Consider the following 27569-nt stretch of genomic DNA (forward strand, 5'->3'; position numbering starts at 1 on the left):
CAGCAGGGAGAAGGGACCTTGAGGAGCTGTGAATCAGGCTAAATAAGCTGCAATTGAGTAAATTTTCAGAAATTACAGCCACTGACAAGGATTTTAAAGTAACTACTAATATCTTAAATCTAATCAAGATTTTTTTAAATTAAAGCAGTCTATTGGAAAATCTGCTTACCATTAGGCTTTAAGGAGAGAAAGAAAAAAAAACAAGGTAGTGATTTATTATGTTTATTTTGATAATTAAATGACCTGAAATTAGTGTTTTAGTACAAAAGTGTCCAAAACATGAAGTAATCATTTAGATTAGCCAATACTCAGGTAGTAACAGTTCATTAACCATTATTCTTAAGACTAAAGTCACTTGCCCTCCCTCAGAATTTGAAGCCGGTTTGTAACAACTCTATTTCGACTCCTCAGATGTTTCCTTGGGAATTCTCCCAAGTATATAGAATTCTTCATTTGGGCGCATGTCAGTCAAGTGAGCAATTCTGTTAGCCATAGCAAAGAATGCAGTGACCATAGCAATATCCCATGCATCTTCACGATTAAAACCATGTTCCTCCAATTTACCAAAGTGCTCCTCAGTTATATTTTCTGGCTTGGCAACTGCCAAAGCAAACTCCAGCATTGCCCGGTCTCTAGGATTGAGATCTGCTAGCTCAGGATTGACAATAACCTGAAAGAAACAAGAAATTTAGTCAAGGGCAGTAACAGAATTACACACTAGCTAAAACCACATCTAAGATGCACGCGCAATGTGCCAGCGCAGTCGGGCCGCAGACAGAAAGACACATCCACACCCCAGACAGTAATGGAGTGTGGCACCATAGATCGCGGTATGCATAGTCGCTGAGCGCATACCGCAATGTCCTGTTCGGCCTTTCATCTCTGGAGAGGCCAGGGGAGGAGTGTGGCGCAGGAATCACCTCTTGCGCATAACTAAAATGGTGCTGGATATTGCGCTAAGACAAATTTCCATAGTGCCTTCAACAAAATGGCACCGGACAGCACGGTATGTTCATGTGCTTACTCCGGCACCATTTTGTTGAATACACTCTGCACATTTGTCTTCAATAAAATGGTGCCGGATATTGCACTATGCAGGCGCTGATTCCGGCGCCATTTTAGTAAAATAACGCAGTTGACGTGCTGCAGGTGAGTGAGTTTTTTTTCTTTTTATGGATGGGGGGAGCATATACCAGGATGGGGGAGCATATATCCCAGGATAGGGGACCAGGATGGGGGAGCATATACTGGGATAGGGGACCATAAACCAATAAGTAGAACAGGTTCAATAGCTAGTACGGTATATACAGGGATGTCAACATACTTAATATTGAGCAGAATTCAGTGATTGAATATTAATATAAAATTACAGTGTAGCTTTCAGCAAAATTAATTTCAGCCCATTGGTTCGGCCCTCCACAGCCAAGGTCCCATGTGGCCCCTTGGGAAAATTAATTGCCCACCCCTGCTGTATTATGTATAGCGCTATACATAAGGGAAAATAATTTGCTATCCATCTGGTTTTGCATCTACAGATATGCACCAGAGCACCTGTGTGTAGATCAAGTGACTTCTCACATGATCTATCAAAGGGGGTCATGTGACATGTCACGTGATACATTGGTGGATGGGGGGGGGGGGCACACCTAAACTGCTCGGGGCCCTAGCTACTCTTAATACGTGACTGCATACACTTACCTGTTCTAGGGCCGAGTTGTACAGATGCATCTCACTAAATTAGAATATCAAAAAGTTAATTTCAGTTCTTCAATACAAAAAGTGAAACTCATATTATATAGAGTCATTACAAACAGAGTGATCTATTTCAAGTGTTTATTTCTGTTAATGTTGATGATTATGGCTTACAGTCAATGAAAACACAAAAGTCATTATCTCAGTAAATTAGAATACTTTATAACAGCTTGAAAAAGGTTTTTAAAATCCAAAATGTTGGCTTACTGAAATGTATGTTCAGTAAATGCACTCAATACTTGGTCGGGGCTCCTTTTGCATCAATTACTGCATCAATGCGGCATGGAGGCGATCAGCCTGTGGCACTGCGGAGGTGTTATGGAAGCCCAGGTTGCTTTGATAGCAGCCTTCAGCTCATCTGCATTGTTGGGTCTGGTGTCTCATCTTCCTCTTGACAATACCCCATAGATTCTCTATAATAGATTCTCTATGGGGTTAAGGTCAGGTGAGTTTGCTGGCCAATGAAGCACAGGGATACTGTTTTTAAACCAGGTATTGGTACTTTTGGCAGTGTGGACAGGTGCCAAGTCCTGCTGGAGAATGACCTTTCCATCTCCAACAAGCTTGTCCACAGAGGGCAGCATGAAGTGCTCTAAAACTTCCTGGTAGACGGCTGCGCTGACTTTGGTCTTGATAAAAGACAGTGGACCTACACCAGCAGATGACATGGCTCCTCAAACCATCACCGATTGTGGAAATTTCACACTAGACCTCAAGCAGCTTGGATTGTGGCCTCTCCACTCTTCCTCCGGACTCTGGGACCTTGATTTCCAAATGAAATGCAAAATTTACTTTCATCTGAAAACACCTTGGACCACTGAGCAACAGTCCAGGTCTTTTTCTCCTTGGCTCAGGTAAGACGCTTCTGGCGTTGTCTATTGGTCATGATTGGCTTGACACAAGGAATACGACACTTGTAGCCCATGTCCTGGATATGTCTGTGTGTGGCTCTTGAAGCAATGACTCCAGCAGCAGTCCACTCCTTGTGAATCTCCCCCAAAGTTTTGAATGGCCCTTTCTTAATCCTTTCAAGGCTGTGGTTATCTCGGTTGCTTGTGCACCTTTTTCTGCCACACTTTTTCCTTCCACTCAACTTTGCATTAATATGCTTGGATACAGCACTGAACAGCCAGCTTCTATAGCAATGACCTTTTGTGGCTTACCATCTTGTGGAGTGTGTCAATGACTGCCTTCTGGACATCTGTCAAGTCAGCAGTCTTCTCCATGATTGTGGAGCCTACTGAAACATACTAAGGGACCTTTTTAAACACGTAGGAGGCCTTTGCAGGTGTTTTTTGTTAATGATTCTAATTTACTGAGATAATGACTTGTGTTTTCATTGGCTGTAATCCATAATCATCAACATTAACAGAAATAAACACTTGAAATAGATCACTGATTGTAATGACTATATAATATGAGTTTCACTTTTTGTATTGAAGGACTGAAATAAATTAACTTTATGATATTCTAATTTTGTGAGAAGCACCTGTACATATTCTTGTGTTCAGAACAAAATAGAGACAATTTCACAGGTTTAGCACATTCTAGATACAATGTCTTCCTTAGTGCAACATTATGCACATCTCAGTACAGTGGAAAACTCCATTTTCTGTCAAATTAAATATACTCCATCATGTAGGATTCCAAGTTGTCAAGCTGGAGAACACTAGCAAGAAGAACCTCGATAATCTCCAGTTTAAAATCACTGTAGCACACAATAAACCCAATTTATGCCATTTCCGGAAAGAAGTGGTAGAGATTTACCTGGTCAGCCAATGTCTTCTTCTTTGAATATATTCTGTGTAATGCACTATGAGCAGTTACACAATAAGGGCACTTGTTGTTCACACTGGTAGCTACAATGATCAGTTCTTTGTCAGCTTTAGTCAGATTTCCTACCAGAAAAAAGATTATATAGTCATTTTACAGCATCTATATGCAAACAAATAAATGCATTTATATAGCATTGTTAAAATATATTCTAATGAGATGCAATCTTTGAATAAAATCTGTACAGAAAAGCCACCCATTTTAGGACAGTCTTATTCATATGTGTAATAGGGCATAAAGATGTCAGAGGAGGGTTCCTTGCTTAAGTCAACCTCCATGGCTTAACCCACCTACCATGAGACCCCTTCTAAGAGCCAATGTAGATAGTCCCTAGAAACTGAATTTTGCATCCATTACATAAGGAATACCAAGTTTGCCCTGTAGCAGTCAATACAGAAAATGTATGGCTGGAGCTTCCCACAGTGTCAACATGTGATTGTGGTGGGTTTATACAGTAAAGGCAGCCAGACCCAAGGTGATCAGCTTTTCAACAAGATGGCCTCAATGTAGGAAGACATTGTGTTCAAATACACCCCAACCTTTTAACTGGTTAACTAGAAAGGCAGCATAGTACAGTTCCAAGTAACACCCCAGATTAATGTGAAGATGCTGCACGGGCAGTACATATAAAAAGGCATCAGTTGTACCCTTGGGAAATCAGATTTTTCTAAGGATTGTTCCTTATGCTCTGTAAATGAAGCTCACTCTTCACCTTTTCTCAATACCGAAATGTCACACTGTTCACCAGCATAAATCAAGTTCTTTGATTCCAGGCCAAGAACACCACGTATCCACTGACACAGGGGTTAAATCCCCAAGAACCAGGCATCAGTTCCATTAATAAGCAATTAACTAAAATACACTGCTCAAAAAAATAAAGGGAACACTTAAACAGAATATAACTCCAAGTAAATCAAACTTCTGTGCAATCAAACTGTCCACTTACGAAGCAACACTGAATCAATTTCACATGCTGTTGTGCAAATGGAATAGACAATAGATGGAAATTATTGCCAATAATCAAAACGCACTCAAAGGAGTGGTTCTGCAGGTGGGGACCACAGACCACATCTCAGTACCAATGCTTTCTGGCTGATGTTTTGGTCACTTTTGAATGTTGGTTGTGCTTTCACACTCGTGGTAGCATGAGAATGACTCTACAACCCACAGAAGTTGCTCAGGTAGTGCAGCTCATCCAGGATGGCACATCAATGCGAGCTGTGGAAAGAAGGTTTGCTGTGTCTTTCAAAGTAGTGTCCAGAGGCTGGAGGCGTTACCAGGAGAGGTGGAGGAGGCCGTAGGAGGGCAGCAACTCAGTAGCAGGACCGCTACCACTGCCTTTGTGCAAGGAGGAACAGGAGCACTGCCAGAGCCCTGCAAAATGACCTCCAGCAGGCCACAAATGTGCACGTGTCGGCACAAACGGTTAGAAACCGACTCCATGAGGGTGGTATGAGGGCCCGACGTCCACAGATGGAGGTTATGCTCACAGCCCAAAACCGTGCAAGACGCTTGGCATTTGCCACAGAACACCAGGATTGGCAAAGTAGCCACTGGCGCCCTGTGCTCTTCACAGATGAAAGCAGGTTCACACTGAGCACATATGACAGACGTGACAGTCTGGAGACACCGTGGAGAGCGATCTGCTGCCTGCAACATCCTTCAGCATGACCGGTTTGGCAGTGGGTCAGTAATGGTGTGGGGTGGCATTTCTTTGGAGGGCCGCACAGCCCTCCATGGTGCTTGCCAGAGGTAACCTGACTGCCATTAGGTACCGAGAGGAGATCCTCAGACCCCTTGTGAGACCATATGCTAGTGCGGTTGGCCCTGGGTTCCTCCTAATGCAGGACAATGCCAGACCTCATGTAGCTGGAGTGTGTCAGCAGTTCCTGCCCGTTCCCCAGACCTGAATCCGATTGAGCACATCTGGGACATCATGTCTCGCTCCATCCACCAACGTCACGTTGCACCACAGACTATCCAGGAGTTGGCGGATGCTTTAGTCCAGGTCTGGGAGGAGATCCCACAGGAGACCATCCGCAACCTCATCAGGAGCATGCCCAGGCGTTGTAGGGAGGTCATACAGGCATGTGGAGGCCACACACAATACTGATCCTCATTTTGACCTTTCCATTGATGATTTTTGTGTGATTTTGTTGTCAGCACATTCAACTTTGTACAGAACAAAGTATTCAATGAGAATATTTCATTCATTCAGATCTAGGATGTGTTATTTGAGTGTTCCCTTTATTTTTTGAGCAGTGTATATAACTTGCATATACACGTCATAACCCACAAGTTACATCAAACATGCATGTGTATTGTTATAGCAGATGTAGAAAACTTAAAAGAATTCTAACACTATACACTATTATATATGTATATATACATGTATATACACACACACACACACACACACACACACCACTAATAGAGGAGGTGTTGGGGGCCAAGTTTGAAATAAAACTACCCTACTGATATTTACAGTGACATTTTGGTCTTTAGTAGTCAGCAAAAAAGTTTGTTTTTTCATCTCAATGATGCAATCCAGCACTTCTGAACAAAGATGTCCAAGTACAGACAAGTATATGACATGTCCAGTGAAGTCAAGGAGCTGTATGATTAATAAAGAGACGTAGAGAGACCAATAAGAAGAAAACAAGGCATCTTATTTGGAATTGTGGGATAATACGAATATATTGGGGTGAAGTGATAACTACACTGGAACGGATAGTTGGGATGCCAATTGATTGTAGTCCAGAGTTTTGTATCTTGGGTATTGTGGACGAGTAAATATGGACACACTATGATCGGATATTCCTTCGGGAGGTTATATTTATGGCCAGGAAAGCGATAGCACTAATATGGATGGGAGGGAAATCTCCTACTATCAATCAATGGAAAAAACTAGTGAATGATACAATACCATACGAGAATATAGTATATAGGAATAGGGGATGTCCCCAGAAGTTTCAAAGGATATGGGAAAGATGGTGTGATTCGCCCTTAACACACATGTCCCCTGGTGCCATGACCTCGTTAATCTTACGCTATGAGTCCTGATATATGCCCTTTTGAGTGCATGGGAAATGATATGATATATATCGGCTGTAAGAGTGTACTTCTGCTACAACTATAATTGATATACTGAATTCTGACAAGGAATTGGCCGGTCTAGTAAAGAGTGCAGTGCTCCATAATGAAACTTATGCTTCAACTTGTTTGTTTTTTTTCTTTAACTTTTTACTCTGATTATTGAGAATGTGATGTAAACTGTATTGAACTGAGTATGGTTAATGTTTGGATTACTCTGACCTTATAATATGACAATATTTGTTTGTAACCATTATCCTGTGGAATTTTTCAATAAAAAGAATTTAAAAAAATAAGAAAAGTAAAACCCAGAGAAACTTGGGGAATGTACATACAACATCCCCTGAAAAATCCTTTATGTAGGTTTTTTGGTATTTTTTTTTAGGGTTTTCCCCCCATGGTTTCTTTTCCAATCATTCAATGAAGTGGGGGAAGGGCTGAGGAACACAAGAACTAGTGTTTTTTATTTTTGCAAAAACGATGGTAAAAACGCAACGAAAGACATCAAGCTATCCTCCTGAACTTTCCCATTGACTTGTATACTGAGTGTCTCGAGAGCAGAAATGTCAAGAATGGACATGTAACTGAACAGTTTTTTTTTAAAGCGATTAAAAGATGTTCAAAATCTTGAACACACCAAGTCGGTTTTGCTAATTCTTGAGCTTTTTCGGATTTAAATTTTTGTTTCTCCATTGGTTTCCTCCTGAAAAAGACATTGAGCTTGATTCAGCAAAGCTTTTACGCCAGAATTTCAGCATTGAAAAGTCGCATAATTTGGGTGCAACTTGAAGGTGGCCCCAAATTTTCCAAGCTAGTTTCTCCCAGCTCTAACAAATGGGACTAAGTTAAGGTGGGACGATGGCATGGCAATCGCCACTCAAATTCATGACAAGCGGCAGTGTTTGCTACTCCCCAAGTCTTACTTCAGCAGGGAGTGGAGTAGGATTTATAGCAAGGAACACACGTACGCCGCTCAACCGACACTGCAGATTCATGAAGGAGCATTCGTCTCTTCATGAATCAGGACCATCCGACTCCTCATCAAGACGAGTGTGAACAATGTTGGTCTTGGCGAGTCGGGCCCATTGTGTGCACATACTTTAAAGCCCTAAGGTTGGATTCAAACAGCATTAGTAGTGTTTTCCCTGCATTTTGTTGAGATTGTGACATTTGTGTTAGTAGCCAAAATAAGGTAACAAAAGTGTATTTACCGCTTTCCTTGTTCATAAGGACGTCATAATAAGCAAAAAATGCTCTGAACTCATTGGGTCGGTGTGACATTACTTTAAAAACGTTTGGTAGAAAACCACCCTAAGGAAAAAAAGAAGTGTAAATGTGGCATAAATTTTCAGAGACTTTACAATGTTTTAACGCATAACTACACTTCTAACAAACTATCATGATCTAAAAAAAAAAGGTAATCCACCATTTTGTATTTCATATCTTTGATGCTTTAGAAAAATAGATTTGTTTCTCTTTCAGGAAGGCATTTCTTTAAAGAGTTCTTACCAAAATCCCAAGTGCGATGTTATAATAATGTAACACGTTTATTAATTTGTGCCAATTCAACCCATTTTAAGCCCTTAAGGATGGAGCCAATCATGTCCTTAATGACCAAACCAATTTTTTCAATTCTGACCACTGTCACTTTATGAGGTAATTACTCTGGAACGCTTCAAAGGATCCCCCTGATTCGGAGACTGTTTTTTCGTGACATTGTACTTCATGATAGTGATAAAATTTCTTCGATATCACTTGCGTTGTGAAAAAAACGGAAATTTGGTGAAAATTTTGCAGTTTTCAAAATTTTAATCTTCATGCCCTTAAATCAGAGAGATATGTCACACAAAATAGTTAATAAATAACATTTCCCACATGTCTACTTTACATCAGCACCATTTTGGAACCAAAATCTTTTTTGTTAGGAAGCTATAAGGGTTAAAATGTTGGCCAGTGAAAATACCCAAAAGTGACACCATTCTAAAAACTGTACCCCTCAAGGTGCTCAAAACCACATTCAAGAACTTTATTAACCCTTCAGGTGCTTCACAGGAATTTTTGGAATGTTGAAGAAAACAATGAGAATTTAACGTTTTTGTCACAAAAATGTTACTTTAAACACAATTTTTTTTTTTTCGAAACTGTAACAGGAAAACATGGACCTCAAAATTTGTTGTGCAATTTCTCCTGAGCACACAGATACCTCATATGTGGGGGAAAACCACTGTTTGGGTTCGGAAGGGAAGGAGCACCATTTGACTTTCTGAATGTAAAATTTGCTTGAATAATTAGATCCCATGTGGCGTTTAGGCACATCAGGGGCTCCCCAAACAGTGGAAATCCCCCGCAAATGACACCATTTTGGAAACTAGACCCCTCAGGGAACTTATCTAGATGTGTGGTGAGCACCTTGAACCCCCAAAGTGCTTCACAGAAGTTTATAACGTAGAGCCGTGAAAATAAAAAAAAAATCAAACTTTCAATTTTTTTTATTTTCACAAGGGTAAGAGGAGAAAATGGACCCCAAAAACTGTTGTGCTATTTCTTCTGAGTACTCAGATACCCCATATGTGGGGAAAATACAGTGTTTGAGCGCACGGCAGAATTCAGAAGGGAAGGAGCACTGACTTTTTGAACGCAAAATTGTCTGGAATCGAGAGCGGATACCATGTCGCGTTTGGAGAACCCCTGATGTGCCTAAACAGTGGAAACCCCCACAAGTGACACCCTTTTGGAAACTAAACCCCTCAAGGATTTTATCAAGGGGTATAATGAACATTTTGAAGCCAGAGGTGCGACACAGAATTTGATAACATTAAGTCATCATATTGAATAAGTGGTCATTAGTCTTGAGCGCAAGTGCTCGCTACTTGAGTTTGCATCGGGTACTCTGGTATGCATCAAGTATCGCGGGTGCTCAAGTGACATGCTTGAGTCCCCGCACCGCATGTTTGACGGTTGTTAGACACCCAAAAAGAACATGCGGGGATCGCTCGTGCATGGCAGTGAGTTTTTTTGGCTGTATAACAGCCGCGAAACATATGGGACGAAGACTCGAGCACCCGCTATACTCTGTATGACGATATAGCGATTAGTGTTGAGCCCAAGTGCTCAAGTAGGGAGCACTTGGGTTGGGATTTTTTCAAAAGTAAAAAAAAAAAAAAACACGATATGGCGACTAGTGTTGAAAGCAAGTGCTCAAGTAGCGAGCACTTGCGCTCAACACTAGTCGCCATATCGTGTTTTTTCTTTTTTTTACTTTTGAAAAAATCCCAACCCTTTTTTTTTTTTTTTTTGCAAAGACTAGTTTTTGCAATCATTTTTCCATATTTTGGCCGACAGTCATGTAAAGCCTTGTTTTTTGAGGGACAAGTTGATGTTTTCATAGGTACCATTTTTAGGCACGTGACATTTTTTGATCGCTTTTTATTCTAATTTTTGGGAGGCAGAACAAACCAACCAACAATTCAGGATTTTTTTTTTTATGCCGTTCTGTGTGGTAAAATTGATAAGGTAGCTTTATTCTTCGGGTCAGACATTTACAGCGATACTACATTTATGTCTTATATTTTGGCGCTTTTACACAAACTATTTTATAGAAAAAATATTTTTTTTGTATTGCTTTATTCTGAGAGCTAACACTTATTTTTTGGCTGATAGAGCTGTATATAGCAGCTGTTTTTTGTAGGACAAGATGACGTTTTCAGCGATACCATTTTTATTTACATTTGTCTTTTTGATCGCGTTTTATTCCATTTTTTGTTTGGCGGTATGATAAAAAAACTAAGCAAAAAACGATGCTTTATTTTTATTTTTTTACCGTGTTCAGTAAAGGGGTTAACTACAGTAGTGGGACAGTTTTATAGGTCTGGTAGTTCCGGACGCGGTGATACAAAATGTGTACTATTGTTTTTTTTCAACAATACTATTAATGGGTACAGTATATTTTTATTTTTTGGGATTTTCTTTTTTTAAAATATTTTTTTAATTTTTTTTTCTTCACTTTCTGACACTGTTTTTTTCACTTTTACACTATGACCCACTATGGGACTTTCATTTTTTGCAAGCTGATCGCTTGTATAGCAAGGGGATTCAGCAGCATCCTTATGCTATGCAGCCTGTCAGCCCTGCAGACACAAGTTAGATAGTGCACGAGCTGAGTATGATGGTCTAACTTCCTGATGCCCGGTGACCTGGATGTCATCATCGGGTCACCGTGGCAATGATCGGAACCCCGCGCACAGAGCGCGGGGTCTCCAATTCAAAGTAAGAGGGGCGCTCTTACCTCTCCCTGCTCCCGGAATGCTGCAATCGACTTTGATAGCAGCATTTCGGGGGTTAATGTGCAGGACCGCTCCTGGCGCATAATACTGGGCGTCAGCTGTGAGAATCAGCTGACACCCGGCAGTGATAGCCCTGCACAGCTTCTATGCGGGCGCGATCACATTGTGCGTAATAGTACGTACCTGGTCCAATAGGCCCAGGGCACAGGGACGTGCTATTACTGACAATGTCAGAAAGGGGTTAATACTTCTGATCCGGGCTCCAGAATTGGATGAAATGACAAGAGGACGTCACTGCTGGGGACAGAGCTGCCTTTTAATGATTGACAGAAATTTGATCTGAGCATGTGAGCTTAGAATTTCCCTCCTCTGCAGGGAGACCATTATCTGGAGCGCTTGTCATTAGAGACTATATTATAGCGCTTGTCAGCTGAAGGGGTCGGGGCTCCTAAGCATCTGTGAAGAGGACAGAGCCCGATTTGAAGTTGGCAACACACAATGCTTTGGAGCAGGAAGCAGTGGCTTCATGACAAAGTGTTGTGACCCACACAAAAGCAGCGCAGGTAATCCGTATACTCGAAATATTGTTAGGACTTATTTAAAGGGGATCAAGTAGTGCAAAACCCCTTTAATGAGTGACCAGAACTTTTTCTGCACATGACTCTGCAGTAAGTGTTCTTTATTGTAAATACACATTCATGTATAATTACCTTTCTCTCTACCTCTTCCATTAATTCCACAATATCATATGGCAACTCTTTTCTGTATGGTACAGGATAGCGGCTGATTGGTCTAGGTCCATCAGATTGCGTTCCATATCCATAACGTCCTCCTATTAAAGCTGTAGATGACCTCCAAATTCCATAGGAAACATTTCCAAAGTTCTAAAAAGACAAAAAGGACATTTACCAATTTTATACATTAATATAGCCAATGGGTCCGATGAGATGGTTCGGAATCAGATGCTCCTGATTCATGAAGAGGTATAAGCTCGTTCACGAATCAGGAGCACCGCATGAGTTGAGTACACCTGTGTGCAACCTCACCACATCCTACTCCATTGCCAGCTGAAACAAGATCATGCCATCATGAATTTGACGTGCGGCGATTGTCTCTCTTCCGCCCATGCCTTTGGCATAAGAACACCAAGAGTTGCACAATTTTAGCACCGCTTCCAGTTGCGCCAACACTGACTTTTCAAAGCTTTTTATGCCAAAATACTGATGTAAAATACTGCAAGTACAATTGAAAGGTCTTCAAATATTGAATTATGTTGTACACTTAAAAAGTAAAGCTTAAAAACATGCAGTGGATCTGTGTGCCAAAGAATGAATGTAGCCCAAATTCCATCTGCCTTGATATGGTACCTCTATATGGCAGGGTATCATGGAGCAAATGATTCTAGGAGACAATAGCTCTGTAATTTGGCATCTGATGGAATAGTTTTACTTAGTGATTCAACCATATCAACCTCACTGATTGCTAGCTGGATAAAATGAACACAACATTCTTTCAAATTTTATAGACAAAAAATATAGTTCAATGGTTTGTGTACATCAGGTTTTGTGGGGAGCTACTGGTATTCAGTGGTTCGTATCTACTAAAAGTGGTCCAAAGGAGGACAACCAGGAAACCAGCGATAGGCTTATAGATGCAGCGATTACACGAAAAGACAAAACCATCTAGTCCTATCCTGAATAAGAGTTCTTGTAGAACAGATTTCTGGAAAAGTTATTGCCGGCTATGAGAGAGCAGTAAGGACTTACAGATCATCACAGATGGCTGTGTACTTTGTAGATGCAGATCGGATAGCTTGCCCATCCTAACTCCTGTCCACCATGAAAGTACCTATCGTGAGTATGGGGAACTGATCCATGGAGCAATGAGATGGGTTCATGTGCATTATAACATTGTGTGTCATTTATGTGGATACGACCTATATACGTACCAATTACCTAAAACATTTATTGTAGACAAAGTACATAACTCCATGGAAACAATATTCCCCAATACCAGTGATCTCTTACAACAAAACTTGCTTAGGAATGTTTTGAGGAGCATTATAAATTTTACGGTATTTACTTAGCCTCAATTTTATCAGGCATCTGTGTGAAAACAAGTGTGATTTATTGAGGCACCTTTGTTCCAGATGCAATACGACCCTTTAGATGTCATGGAAAAATATAGGGAGTCTTGGATGTATGAATACACCAGATTTTTTGTCTGGATTTTTTATGCATGATATTCAACCTGTGTGGATGTATCCCTGTGGAATCGCTGACTAAATGCTAGTAAAAAAATTTTACTTTACTTCATTTACCTATGGATGTTGGACACCTAAGTTAATGCAAGAAGCCAATTTGCATTGGCACTGAGTGGACACTAATGAACTAATAGACTTCAGCTGGTTTTTACAGAGACAATTGAGGGCTTGTAATGTATGAGATTTGCATTGATGTAGCTTAATTGCAGAACCATAGCATAAAGTGTACAACCCTGTAAGGAAGGTAGTATGGCAAAGTCAACAAGGTATTCACATCTTACACCTTTTCAAATCTACATCACTGTATATCAGTTCAACAGTAGTGTCCATGTCTGTCTATAAAAGGGACTGTCAGCACAGAATGACTGTTCAGGCACTTGGTGCATCATGATTTAACCTAACATTTAAGTGCACCTTCCCACCCATTTCCTGCCTTCTCTGGCTCTATGAAGCCCTAGCTGTCAAATATTGGGGAGTGGAGGAGATAGAGGGAAAACAAGCAGGTGGAAAGGTGCACCTAAATGTTTAGCCACGCCACAATGCACCTGTTTGAACAGTCATTCATTCTGTGCCGACAGGTTCCCTTTATAGGATGTCTACCAACTTCCCTCCTCAGAACTCTTCACATACCCCCAAATAAAACCTTATGAAAACCTCAAACCCGTTACCCAACCCTCGCCCACTGGCAAAGAGGTGCGAAAAAATAACCTGATTTGTATTCATTCACCCTTAATTTCCACTCATTTAGATCTCCCAACCTCTGTCTTTAGGTTAAATTACCATATATACTCAAGTATAAGCAGACCCAAATATAAGCCTAGGCACCTAATTTTACCACAAAAAACTGAAAACTTGACTCAAGTATAAGCCTAGAGTGGGAAATGCAGCAGCTACTTTTCAATTTCCCCATCCTGGTGTGCATGGCCACCCCCCCCCCATATCCCCAATCCTGGTGTGCATGGCCAGCCCCCCCCCCCCATATCCCCAATCCTGGTGTGCATGGCTCACCCCCCCCATATCCCCAATCCTTGTGTGCATGGCTCACCCCCCCCCATATCCCCAATCCTTGTGTGCATGGCTCACCCCCCCCCCATATCCCCAATCCTTGTGTGCATGGCTCACCCCCCCCCCATATCCCCAATCCTTGTGTGCATGGCTCACCCCCCCCCCATATCCCCAATCCTTGTGTGCATGGCTCACCCCCCCCCCATATCCCCAATCCTTGTGTGCATGGCTCACCCCCCCCCCATATCCCCAATCCTTGTGTGCATGGCTCACCCTCCCCCCCCATATCCCCAATCCTTGTGTGCATGGCTCACCCCCCCCCCCCGTATCCCCAATCCTGGTGTGCATGCCCCCCCATCACTGCACAAAACACATATTGATAGGGATTGTAGATCAGAGCCCCAATGGGGACGGTGCCGATAAGGTCTGTAAATTGTCTGAATTGTAAAGCGCTGCGGAATATGTTGGCGCTATATAAATAAAAACATTATTATTATTATTGCACACATGAAAAAAATAAACACTTCTACTCACCTTCCTTCCCTCTGCTCCAGTGGTGCGTCCTGTTCTGCCAGCAGCTGATTTCAGCATCTGAGCAGCGTATGACGTCACTGCCATGAGCCCTCAGACGCTGAGGTGAGCAGCGGGGATATTCACTCTTCTCCACACCTAGACTATGGGTGTGGAGAGGAGTGAATATTAATTTTCTTTAATAGCGCGCAGTGTCAGCAGCTCCTTCTTGGGCTCAGTGATCCTGTGTGCTACTTAAGAGAATCAATATTCGCTCTTCTCCACGCCCATGGTAGTGGAGAAGAGTGAATATTCATACTCTCTAATAGCGGGCACACAGGATCGCTGAGCAGCAGCAGGAAGCCGGCAGTTGCGACTGACACTGTGCGTGCCATTAAAGAAAATGGGTGTGGAGAAGAGTGAATATTAATTTTCTTTAGCAGCAGGCACATGTGGAAGCTGCAGCAGCCGGCTACTGCCTGTGCACTGCTTCTCCGCTGCCACAACACTCCCCACCACCCTCCACAGCCGGAATATACTATAATATAAGTATATACTAGAGTATAAGCCGAGGGGGTCTTTTTCAGCATAAAAAAATGTGCTGAAAAAGTTGGCTTATATACAAGTATATACAGTACTTGTGATTATAATTTGGGCTTTACTGTTACAGCCGTTCACCGGATTTAAAATAAAAGAAGCACTCCCATTAAGTTTTTCATTCATTAAATGTGTGTATATGTGCATGTAATATAGTGCGAATGTATTAAAATATACTCCCCTACTGCTTCTCTCTCCGGTGTGCAGCACCATTCTTCTCCTCTTCTCAGTGTTGTCACCACAATTGCAAATACCCAGCTCACTCTGAGCCAGAAGTCTTTTACAAAGAAAGGCTACAAACACTCATTCTGACACAGCATAGCCTTACATTGTAAGAGTCAATTGTGGGTCACGCAGAGCACAGCGTGAGCCGGCTAGTCGCAATTGCAATGACGTCACTGAGAAGCAGAGAGGAACAACGCTGGACACCTTCTGTTTTCCATTAGGTCTATGACATCACATGATTAAAAACTGACTAGCTGAATGCTTTACTGAAAAAAAAAAAAAAGGGTGGGGGGGGGAATTGGACCAACCGGTACTTCCATTTCCAGGCAGTCTGAATTTAGTTTTTTTGTACATGTGTTATAGGATGAACTCTATAGCAATTAAGGCCCAAGTAGAGCATCCCGTTGGCCAAGCCAAGTTCCAAAGTGAGGCAAAAGAAGCTGGGTCTGGATCCAGAGAGGCCAGAGGCACACAGACAGGGAACCACGGGGCTCAAGCCACAGGCTAGGACCGCACTTGAAGGTGTGAGTCGCAAAACTAGACAGACTTCCATTTAAGAGTAATCCTTGTGTGAATTCAGGATAAATCTTCATTGAGTGGTACATCTCAATTGTCAGACTAGCCCCACCTGAAGGAGCCAATTAATGAGGCACAGCTGGAGGGCGGTCTTCAGAGATGGTGGCTTTTTTCTTCTCTCTAGGTACCATTAGGGGGAGCTGGTAATGCAGAGAGCCCACTATGGAGGGAGGCAGCGTCACAACTATGCTGCATTATTGCAGATAGCCAACAGTCAGTGCACTGAGGGACCTCTACCCAAAGAGGCGTCAGCCAAGGACCGCTTGGCAGGGAGGGAAAGGCGGGGACCAGCCCAAAGTCCCCCGAGGCATACAATGAAGCTCCACAGGATAAGATATCTTCACTCTAGGAGCACCTCTCATACAACTACCCCCTGTAGGGACAGGAAAAACACTGGGTGGACGTGGGAAAGGCCTTTTAACCCCTCTGTGATCCTGTTTTGTCAAAGGTTAAGAAAGGACTACCTTGTGTGTGCTGTACGGAGAGAAGCACTGGAAAAACAAAGGGAATACTTTAAGGAATCACAGCTATTCATTTGCTCATGCTGAAGATGTGCTATAAATGGTACTACTGACTATTCCGATGGCATTTAGTCCCAACATAAATAACCCTTCTGGTCCCTGGTTATTCCTGACAGAGGCTGATGCGTACTTGTCCCAAATTCTGTTAATGTCTAGATTGTGAATGAGGTTAACACTTTGGAAGTACTACTTGGGTGTCTCATCCTCAAACTAGTTTTTCTTTTTAACAACAAAACACTGGCTAATGCCAGAAATCCATCCACTTTTGATTTCTCTGAAGCTTAGAGTAGGACGAGTCATCACATGTTCAAATATTCTGACACTTGCTAAAGGTTTCCCTATAACAAAGCCATCAACTTTTTTTGGAACACTGAACACTTTGGCTGTTTGTTTTCACCTGGAGAGCCAAGGGGCAGGAAACCAGTACCATGTGGCCACCCACGTTGCTTGCCAGCATCTTGATTTCAATGGTATATGCAACCTCAGGGTGCAGATACAATTGAATAGTATGGTGGAGCCTTCAGCTCCCTGTACCACCATTCAGCCTATGCATCACAAATTGCACCTGCAGCTGGAGTCTCAATCCATAATATGCAGAGCGGAGCAATACATTGGGGTGAGGAAGTGTCTTTTTTGTCAGGCAGCACGGTGGCTCAGCCTTGCAGTGCTGGGGTCCTATGTTCAAATTCAACCAAGGACAACAACTGAAAAGGAGTTTGTATGGGAACTTATCTCCAATTTCTCCGGTTTCCCCCACACTCCAAAGACATACTTGTTGGAGAAGTTAGATTGTGAGCCCCAATGGGGACAGTGCTGATAATGTCTGTAAAGTGCTGTGGAATTAATGGTGCTATATAAAGTGAGCAAAATAAATAAATACTTGTGGAGAGAAGCTGTTGGTCAAGATACACATACACACATACAGACACATAGCTGTGCTCAAAAGTTTACATACCCCGGCAGAATTTTTCCTTTCTTGGCCTTGTTATTAGTTGGGTGAAGCCATTTATTGTCAAACTACTGTGTCTTCTCTTTTTAAATCTTAATGACAACGAAAAACATCCAAATGACCCTGATCAAAAGTTCACATACCCTGGTGATTTTGGCCTGATAACATGCTCAGAATGTGACAAATGGGTTTGAATGGCTACTAAAGGTAACATCCTCACTTGTGACCTGTTTGCTTGTAATCAGAGTGTGCATAAGGCTGTGTGCCCACGATGCGTTTTTTAAGCGTTTCTGCAGCGGCAAAAACGCTTAAAAAAACGCATGGTAGAAGGCCTGCCATGTTCCCCAATGATAATCCGCATGCTGTGCACATGCTGTGGAAATTTCCGCTGCGGATTATCATTGCGGAAATTGCGGATTACCATTGACTTGCATTGGACCGCATGTATTCCGCATCACTGTATATGTAGATGCGCATTCCATGCGTTCCAATGTGCGGATGGTACCCGTGTGTGGAGGACAGGAGACTCTCCTCTGGACCCAGGTACCATAGAACCTGTGAAAAAAAGAAAATAAAAAATAAATGTTATATTTACCTTCTGACGGCCCCCGCTGCGCTCGTCCTCCCATGCCGGCAGATCGCGGTGGACTGAAGGACCTGCACTGACATCATAGTCATGTGACGGGTCACGCGATGCTGACGTCGGCAGGTCCTTCAGTGTACCGCGATCTTCCGGCAGCCAGGACGGAGCGAAGCAAGACTCCGGGGGCCATCGGAAGGTAAGTATAGATTTATTTTTTCATTTTTTGACATTCTTTGAGGGTCACACTATATAAATCAATGCCGTTTGCATGGATTCATATAGTGTGACCAAGTTGACAAGCACTTTCCAAGTGATGCTAAAATCGCTTGTCAACCCGCATGCGGAAATGCATGTGAAGAACGCTTCACATCCGCTGGTCCCTGGCAGGAAAAACGCATGTACAATCCGCATGCGTTTTTTCTGCCAGGGAGATGTAGAAATGCTCAGGAAAAATCCGAAGCATTTCTGCATCGTGGGCACATAGCCTAAAAGCTGAGTGAGTTTCTGGGATCCAGACAGACTCTTGCATCTTCCATCCAGCCACTGACGTTTCTGGATTGTGAGTCATGGGGAAAGCAAAAGAATTGTCACCGGATCTACAGGAAAAGGTAGTTGAACTGTATAACACAGGAAAAGGATACAAAAAGATATCCAAAGAATTGATAATGAATTGATAATTGATAATGCCAGTCAGCAGAGTTCAAACTGATTAACAAATGGAAAATCAGGGGCTCTAAAAACCAAACCACGGTCAGGTAGACCAACAAAAATTTCTGCCACAACTGCCAGGAAAATAGTTCAGGATGCAAAGAAAAACCCGCAAAGAAAAACCCACAAACATCAGCTGAAATTCAGGACTCTCAAAACTAGCGGTGTGGCCGTTTCATGATGCAGAATAAGGAGGCACTTGAAGAAAAATGGGCTGCATGGTCGAGTCGCCAGAAGAAAGCCATTACTGCGCAAATTCCACAAAGTATCTCGCCTACAATATACCAAACAGCACAGAGAAAAGCCTCAAAACTTCAGCTACAAGGTAATTTGGAGTGATGAGACCAAAATTTAACTTTTTGGCCGCAACCATAAACGCTACATTTGGAGAGAGGTCAACAAGGCCTATGATGAAAGGAACACCATTCTACAGTAAAGCACAGAGGTGGATCGCTGATGTTTTGGGGATGTGTGAGCTACAAAAGGCACAGGAAACTTGGTAAAAGTTGAAGGAAAGATGAATGCAGCACGTTACCAGCAAATACTGGAGCCAAATTTGCACTCATCAGCCCAGAAGCTGCGCATGGGACGTACTTGGACGTTCCAACATGGCAACGATTTAAAACACAAGGCCAAGTCGACTTGTCATTGGCTACAGAAGAACAAAATGAAGGTTCTGGAGTGGCCATCTCAGTCTCCTGACCTCAATATCATCATTGAGCCACTCTGGGGAGATCTCAAGCATGCAGTTCATGCTAGACAGCCCAGGAATTTACAGGAACTGGAGGCTTTTTGCCAAGAAGAATGGGCAGCTTTACCATCTGAGAAATTAAAGAACCTCATCCACAACTACCACGAAAGACTTCAAGCTGTCATTGATGTTAAGAGGGGGCAATACACGGTATTAAGAACTGGGGTATGTGAACTTTTGATCAGGGTCATTTGGAGGTTTTTGGTTGTCATTAAGATTTAAAAAGAGAAAACCGTAGTTTGACAATAAATGACTTCTCCCAACCGATAACCAAAAAACTTTTTCTCCACTCATGGTTATCATTCATATTCTCTGAAACAAGGCCAAGAAAGGAAAAATTCTGCCGGGGTACGTAAACTTTTGAGCACAACTGTGTATATATATGCTCACACTGAAAAACAGGAGCAGTATGATTTATTGCTCTTTACAAACAGCAGTAGATTATATGCCCTATTGTAATATGTATTAGCAGTAGCAGCTAGTGATGGGTGCGCACTAAAATGCTTGGCTGCTCGTGTCGAGCACATTGGAATACTCGGTCCGAGTAACGAGCCCAATGCAAGTCTATGGGAAACTAGCATTTTTCTGGCGTCTAAACCCCCCCCCCCGACTGTCTGCAGAGGGCCTAAAAATTGCCCAAATCGATGGGAACAGCATGGGGAAGACCCCTGGAAGCATTTCTGACTCCCAGGTCACTGCTGTCAACAACGTTGTCAGAGGTATTAAGCCATTTTTACGGACTCACAATAAAACATACAAAAAAGAAACCAAAATGGATTTTCCTGCGAAAAATGTTAAGGAACATCCTTTCCAGGGCAATGACTTGTATATAAGGCAAAATAAATAACCAAAAACAAAAATACTCCTCCACACCTTGGGCTATGTTCACACATAGCGTTTTTGATGCGTTTTAGCACTTTGGTATTGCTTTCAACCGTGACAAAATGCATTCACCTGGAAATGTCATTTTAACATCTTACAACCTTATCTGGCGATGTGGTGTGTGAGATCTCATCAGACACATAGTGCTTCATTTATGAAGGAGGGACTGTGAAAGTCACAAAGCCTATTTTTATAGGGCCATCAGGCGGCCTTTACTATTCTTAAAGGGCCAGCAGTCGGCTATGCTTTGTTATTCCCATTACTAAAGAGTGGGTCTCCTATACTGTTATGCGTATGCAGTGAGTGGCAGGGCTGCCCAAAATTTGGAAGCACCCCAATACCCCTTTGAAGAGACTTAGAGGAGGGCTCATGAAAAAATGTTCCCATTAGGAAGTGGGTCTCCCATAGTGTTTGCCTATGCAGTGAATGCAAGGGCTGCCAAAAATTGGGAGGCACTCCAATGCACCTTGGAAGAGACGTGGAGGAGGGCCTCATAAAAAATGTTTCCATTAGGAAGGAGCAGGTCTCCTATACTTGTAATGCCCATGCACTAAGTGTATAGGCTGACAAACATTTACCCCTGGGGAGTATACATGAACATATTGTATAAAAAATTTTTTAACGGCCATCATGAACACCCTTTAAAAAAATGATGTGGGCGTTGCATCACGGACCATGGTCACCCTGGTGATAAGGTGGTGGAGGATGAGGACGAGGACAAGAGCAAATAGACAAAATCAGGAAGCGTATACCCATGTGTGCGTATGAAAAGGTGCATGGGAATACACCTACCAAAAAAATACACTGGATTTGATTTTAGGTTACGCTGCTATCATTCGGTGGTGTTGAGAAGTCTGGCCCAATCCAGCCCTTGTTCATTTTTATAAGAGTCAGCCTGTCAGCATTTTCAGTTGACAGGCGGATGCGCTTATCAGTTATAATTCCACCAGCAGCACTAAAAACGCTGAAGCTGTAGGGGACTTTCTAAAAACGGGCACACAGGCAGCGTACTTTAACAAGCAGATCCGGCAGCACCGGGTAGGATTTGAAAAACCGCTGAACCATGAGGTTAAGCACATGGGCCAGGCATGGTACGTGTGTGAGCTCGTCTCAGAGCCGCCACCAGGTTCCAGCCATTGTCACACACGACCATGCCTGGCTGTAGGTTCAGCGGTGTGAGGCACAGATCTGCCTGCTCTTTCAGAGCTGTCAACTTCAGCATTGTGCGGTTTGTCACTAAAGCATATTAGCGTCAGCACAGCCTGTTGCCACTTGGCCGAGGCAGTGCTTCCAGCTTGTGACTGATGTGGTCATTTCGGAGATGGAGGCTGGAGAGGAGGAGGAGGCTGAGGTGCAGGAGCTGTAGACTGTGGGGGCAACCCTGATTGACCTAGGGCCCGCACACCTTGGCGTCGGGAGGACATGTTCCATCTCATGGTCCGACTGGGTCCCGGCTTCCACTATGTTAACCCAGTGTGCCGTTAGCGAGATGTACCGTCCCTGCCCACATGTCCGTGGTTAGGTGGACTTTCCTGGTAACTGCATTATTGAGGGAACGGCTAATGTTTTGGGACACGTGCTTGTGTAATGCAGGGACGGCACACCGGGAGAAATAGTGGCGGCTGGGGACCGAGTACCGAGGGACGGCCGCCATTAGGTTGCGGAATGCTTCCGTCTCCAAGAGCCTAAAAGGCAACATTTCGAGCGCAAGCAGTCTCAAAATGTGGGAATTTAGTAGTGTGGCCTGTTAGGCGTTGGCTGCGTATTTGCACTTGCGTTCCAAGGACTGGGGTATGGACAACTGAACGCTGCGCTGGGACAAGGACGTGCTTCCTGATGCTGCTACTTGAGAGTGTGCAACGACAGGGGATTGGCTTGCATGCACCATGGGCAGGGGATTGGCTTGCATGCACCATGGACAGGGGATTGGCTTGCATGCACCATGGACAGGGGATTGGCTTGCATGCACCATGGACAGGGGATTGGCTTGCATGCACCATGGACAGGGGATTGGCTTGCATGCACAACAGCGGAAGAAGCAGTGGTGCCACCCGCAGACCCTGTTCCTGGACCCTGGGGTTCGGCCCACAAAGTCGGATGCTTTGCTGCCATGTACCTGATCATGCTGGTGGTGGTCAGGCTGCTAGTTTTGCCACCCCTGCTGATGCTGGCCTGGCAGGTGGTGCAAATGGCCTTTTTGGGGTTATCGGCAGAGTCTTTAAAAACAACCAGACTTGGGAAGACCTAACAGTTGTACTGGCAACTTCCTTCGTGTTGGTGTTATGGGGAACGGTTGCCTGCCTTCTGTCTGCGGCCACCACACTGCTCCTTCCTGCCTGTTGGGGTGCTCTGCCTCCCTCCTCCTGTGTGCTGCTCTCCTTGCTCTGCATGTCCTCTTGCCAGGTTGGGTCAGTTACTATATCATCCACCACCTCTTGGTGACACTTTCCCACAGTCGCCTGTGACCGTGGCTGCTCAAATATTTGGTCATCGCTAAATGCGATCTCCTCTTGCCCCGCTTCAAGTGGACCAGGCGAGAGGCCCAAATCTATAAATGGAAAAGTGAACAGCTCTTCAGAGTGTCCAAGTGTGGGATCAGTTGTCTTCGGGCACTCGGCATGGTGGGAGGAAGGAGGATCAGGGTGAGGAATATGTAGTCCAGACTCACGGCTACTGAGACTTGACCGTGTGGAAGACAGGGTGCTGGTGGCAAAGTGACTGGAAGCATTATCCACTATCCAACCAACAACCTTTTGACACTGCTCTGGGTTCAATAGTGGTGTGCTGAGGTCCCCTAGGAATTGGGACAGGAAGGTCGGGCGAGAAGATGTAGGCGTTTGTTGTGGCACAATTTCAGCTTGCCCACGGCCTTGTCCTCTGCATGCACCATCACCATCACGTCCAGTTCCCCGTCCCTTGGCCATTTTAAACGGAGGACAATATCTTCCACGCTCACTACAAATGGCTGAATTTGGAGCAAAGTTAAATGTGATCAGTGTGACAAACCACAGTGTTAAATACCTGGCCTGTAGGTAACTATTTTTAACAGCAAACCGGTGTCAATAGCTTCACTGACACACTGCAACAAAATTTAAACGGCGGCCAGAAAAGGCAATATTTTCAGCGCAATTATATGTGATCTGTGTGATGGACAAACCACAGTTTTAAATAGCTGTATTTTAAGCGCTGTAATATGGAAAGGGCCTGGCTGTATTCTGCAGTGCCAACAAGCAAATGGCGCAGATAAACTGTGTTCTCTGGATTGCTTTTTAAGCAAATAATGAGGATTAAGATCCAAAAAAAAAATATTCCTGGCCCCTAAGACCTGGGCTTATGTCTAGAAATGTCTAACAGCAGCCAGAACTGGAATGGAGCCTCTTGTGCTATAAGCACTGCAGTCTGCTATATACACTGCCTGCCTGATATCTCTGCAGATGGATTAGTCCTCAGAAGGACTGTTTGTTGAGATGGATATGTGTAATGTACTTGTTTTCTCCCTACACTACCTAATAAACAAGCAACTCTCTCCCTAGCTCAGCAGCACCTCTCCCTACACTGTCTGATTGCGGAGTAGACTGACGAGCACAGCGGCACCAGGTCTGATATAGACCTGATGAAGCTGTGCGGCAAGCCAATCACTAATGCCGCAGCCATGTTGGTTGTGGCATTACAGTGAGTGGCAGGCAATCCATGCATGTTCATTGGCGCTCTAAAGAGAAGCAAACATGCAGGGAGGGGACCCGAGCATCCGCCCGAGCATCTCGAGTACCGAGATGCTCGGGCGAGTACCAAGTACTTGCGAGTATGCTCGCTCATCACTAGTAGCAGCTAGTCAGACTTAATTTTGCACTACTACTGAAGTTCAGCATGCTGCATCGGCCCTCCACAACAGAAAGGTCTCGTTTACCCCCAAGGTAAAGTTTATTGCACAAGTTTGCCCTAAGCAATTACATACCTTTTCATTGCCAACTGCATTTATACTACATCCAAACACACCCCTTTTCACAACCCTCTCCTAAAGTTTGCACATAAAAAGAAAGAATAGTGTTCAGCAGCCCCATAGGGAACGGCTGGAGCAGCGGTGGAGATTGTGCATTGCTACTCCATTCTAATGCTGATGTGATACCGCAATTTCCTCCGGGATAAATAAAGTATATCTTATCTTATCTTATAAAAGACCCCTGCGTAACAAACTGGTGCAGACCCCAGCAGTCTTAAATCCACCGATTGTTAACCAGAAAAATGCTATTAACCCGAAGATATGGAGTCAATCTGCAGGTTAATAGCGTTTAGTGCCGGCGCCCCCTCAGTTACTGAAATCAGAACACTGCCGGGGGAGAATAAAAAGTTAAATTTTCTCCAAGCAGCGTTTGAGTAAGTGCGGGCGCCGGGCAGGTTAATAACGCTATTAACCCCACATCTGCAGGTTCATAGAGTATTTTTTTGTTAGTCATATATACGCAACGCAGGGGAGGGTTAAAAAAATTCTTTTCAATTGGGTTTTATTTAAAATTTTGCACAATTTTGCTTTTACAGGCCCTTCGTTTCACAGCACAGTCAACTTTGAGATGGTCATAAGTCAGCCAAGTGGAGCGCAAAGAGACATAGAAGTTAAACACTCTGACGACCATAGCAGGCGGGCAGATTGTTAGTTAAAGAGGTTGGCCAGGAATACGGAATGATTTATCTGCAGGATAGACCATCAATGGCAGATCGGTGAGAGTCCGACACCACCAATCTACTGTGTTTAGCTCTGAATGAGCTCCTGAGGTCAAACAGTAGCAGAGGCTGCCAGCTTTCATGCAAAAGTATAGGAGCGGCGATGCAGTAGCGAGCAGCCATCGCTTACACTAATCAGATGATTAGATGGGTAGCCAGTTGTCAGTCCTCCGATCTGTAGATAGGTCATCAATATAAAGGGGGCTTCCACATTGCATTTAGTTACATGCTCGGTGGCTCCGTCTACTAAGTCTGAGTATTCACCTCCAGTAGTCGTGTACGCCCGAAAATGATGCATGTCAGAGCGCACTATTATAGTCTACTAGATGGTGGCCCGATTCTAATGCATCGGGTATTCTAGAATATGTATGTGGCCGATCGGGCGGGACTAATCAGCGAAGCAGTGTTTAAATGGGTTGAGCACTACTTTAAATTAACCCCCCAATGTATCCCCCCAGGGCCCCTCATGAATTTTGTAATTACGTCATGTTGTCAACATGGCTTGTGACAACATCGCTGACCACGCACAGCCAGCACGTAATTCCCCCGGCTGCAGCCGGCTCTTGCTTCCGCTTACATCACGACTATTTGCGGCTGCAGCCAGGGGTCTCCTGTTCCGCGTACCACGGTGAATGACGGGCTGTGGGCAGGGTTATCCCCCATCGTGTCACACCCAATCCTCAGTGGCGTATTTTCGCTTACGACCCATTGGAAGACAGGAAGCGTAAATCGTGATAACGTGCAGTAAAGTAGTATCTGTTCAGCGCGCTGTGACTGGCAGAACGTGTTCAGTAAATGTGACAGAAGTACGTCACATACTGTGACTGACAAAACATGTTCAGTACGTCATTGGCAGTTGGTGAGTCACATGACCACATGGGCGGAGTCAGCCCTGCTATCTCCCGACTTGTTCTGAAATCCCGCGTCGCTGATTGCCTGCGGCCGGACCAATCAGCGACGCGGGATAAGCCGATTATATAGTAGATGGCTTAGTCAGCATATATGGATGTATGCCCCGATGGGCCACCGAGCATGTAACTAAACGCAATGTAAATGCACCCTAAGGCTGCGTGCCCACTATGCATTTTTCAAGCGTTTTTGCCACGGAATTTCCGCAGCGAAAATGCTTAAAAAACGCTTCATAATACGTGCCCCATGGTCCCCAATGATAATCCGCATGTGCTGTGCACATGCTGCGGAAATTTCCGCTGCGGATTATCATTGCGGAAAAATACGCAGCATGTCCATTAATTTTGCGGACACGCAGCGTAATTGCCGCCATTGACTTGCATTGAAATGCTTCATATCTGCATGACTACATGTGCACATGTGGATATTAAGCGATTCAATGTGTGGATGGTACCCGTGTCTGGAGAAGAGGAGACTCTCATCCAGACCCGGGTACCGCAGTACCTGTAAAAAAAAAGAATAAAATAAACATATACTCACCTTCTGATGGCCCCCGGTCTCCATAGTGATGCGTCCTGGCTTCCCGGCAGCTCGCGATGGTGTTAAAGGACCTTCCATGACGTCATTTAGTCACGTCGGCGGTCGCGTGACCTGTCACATGACTAAATGACGTTATGAAAGGTCTTTACACCACCGCGAACAGTACAAGAGACTGGACGCACCGGAGAAAAGAACAGGGGCCATCAGAAGGTGAGTATAACTTTTTTTTAAACTATTAACTCGGTCACACTATATAAATCCATTCCGGTTGCATGGATTTATATAGTGTGACAAAGTTGTCAATCACTTTTCCAAGTGATGCTAAAATCAATTGGAAAAGCTCTTGATACCCGCATGCAAAAATGCTTGACAAACGTTTCTACCTGGCGGGAAAAATGCATGTAAAATCCGCATGCGTTTTTCCTGCCAAGGGAAAAAATCTGCAGCATTTCTGCATCGTGGGCACTTAGCCTTAAGATGGACAACACTTTTAATGTTCATACAGAAAAAGTTACATATTTGCTGCATTAAGGGGTTAAAATAACTTTCCTTCTCAACAATACATTAGGTGCTGCCATACAGTCAGCGTCTCGTTCTGTACTGTGAACATTTTATCACACAGTTGTGAGCACAGTCCTGGAGCTGGGCAGTCCCTTGTACTGCTGGGAGCATGCAGCGTGTGGGTGCTGGAGCAGGTTCTGGTGTTACTCACAGTGGGGAGGGGGATTCTGCTAGACCTCCACAGACTGATGAGGAGTCTCATGATGATCTGGCTGCTCCTGTCACTGGCTCTCACACACAGGCTGTTCAGCTAGTATTTCCTAGTTCAGGGTCATACAATGCCCCACCTCCCACTTATGTAATGAGCCC

General features: G+C 43.9%; 1 protein-coding gene across 1 annotated transcript; it reads right to left on the reverse strand.

The window, feature by feature from the left end:
• Positions 1-206: 206 nt before the first annotated feature.
• Positions 207-27569, reverse strand: LOC141165889 (uncharacterized). The gene is made up of 5 exons (XM_073651920.1): positions 27412-27569; positions 11672-11845; positions 7890-7989; positions 3520-3650; positions 207-670 (listed from the first exon to the last, which is right to left on the reverse strand). The coding sequence occupies exons 1-5, from the start codon at positions 27460-27462 to the stop codon at positions 395-397; spliced, it is 732 nt and encodes a 243-aa protein (XP_073508021.1). The 5' UTR covers positions 27463-27569; the 3' UTR covers positions 207-394.

This window comes from Phyllobates terribilis, unplaced genomic scaffold (assembly GCF_046119375.1).
Source record: "Phyllobates terribilis strain yellow unplaced genomic scaffold, ASM4611937v1 Scaffold_1__5_contigs__length_1240528914, whole genome shotgun sequence".
In the NCBI taxonomy this organism is placed as follows: domain Eukaryota; kingdom Metazoa; phylum Chordata; class Amphibia; order Anura; family Dendrobatidae; genus Phyllobates; species Phyllobates terribilis.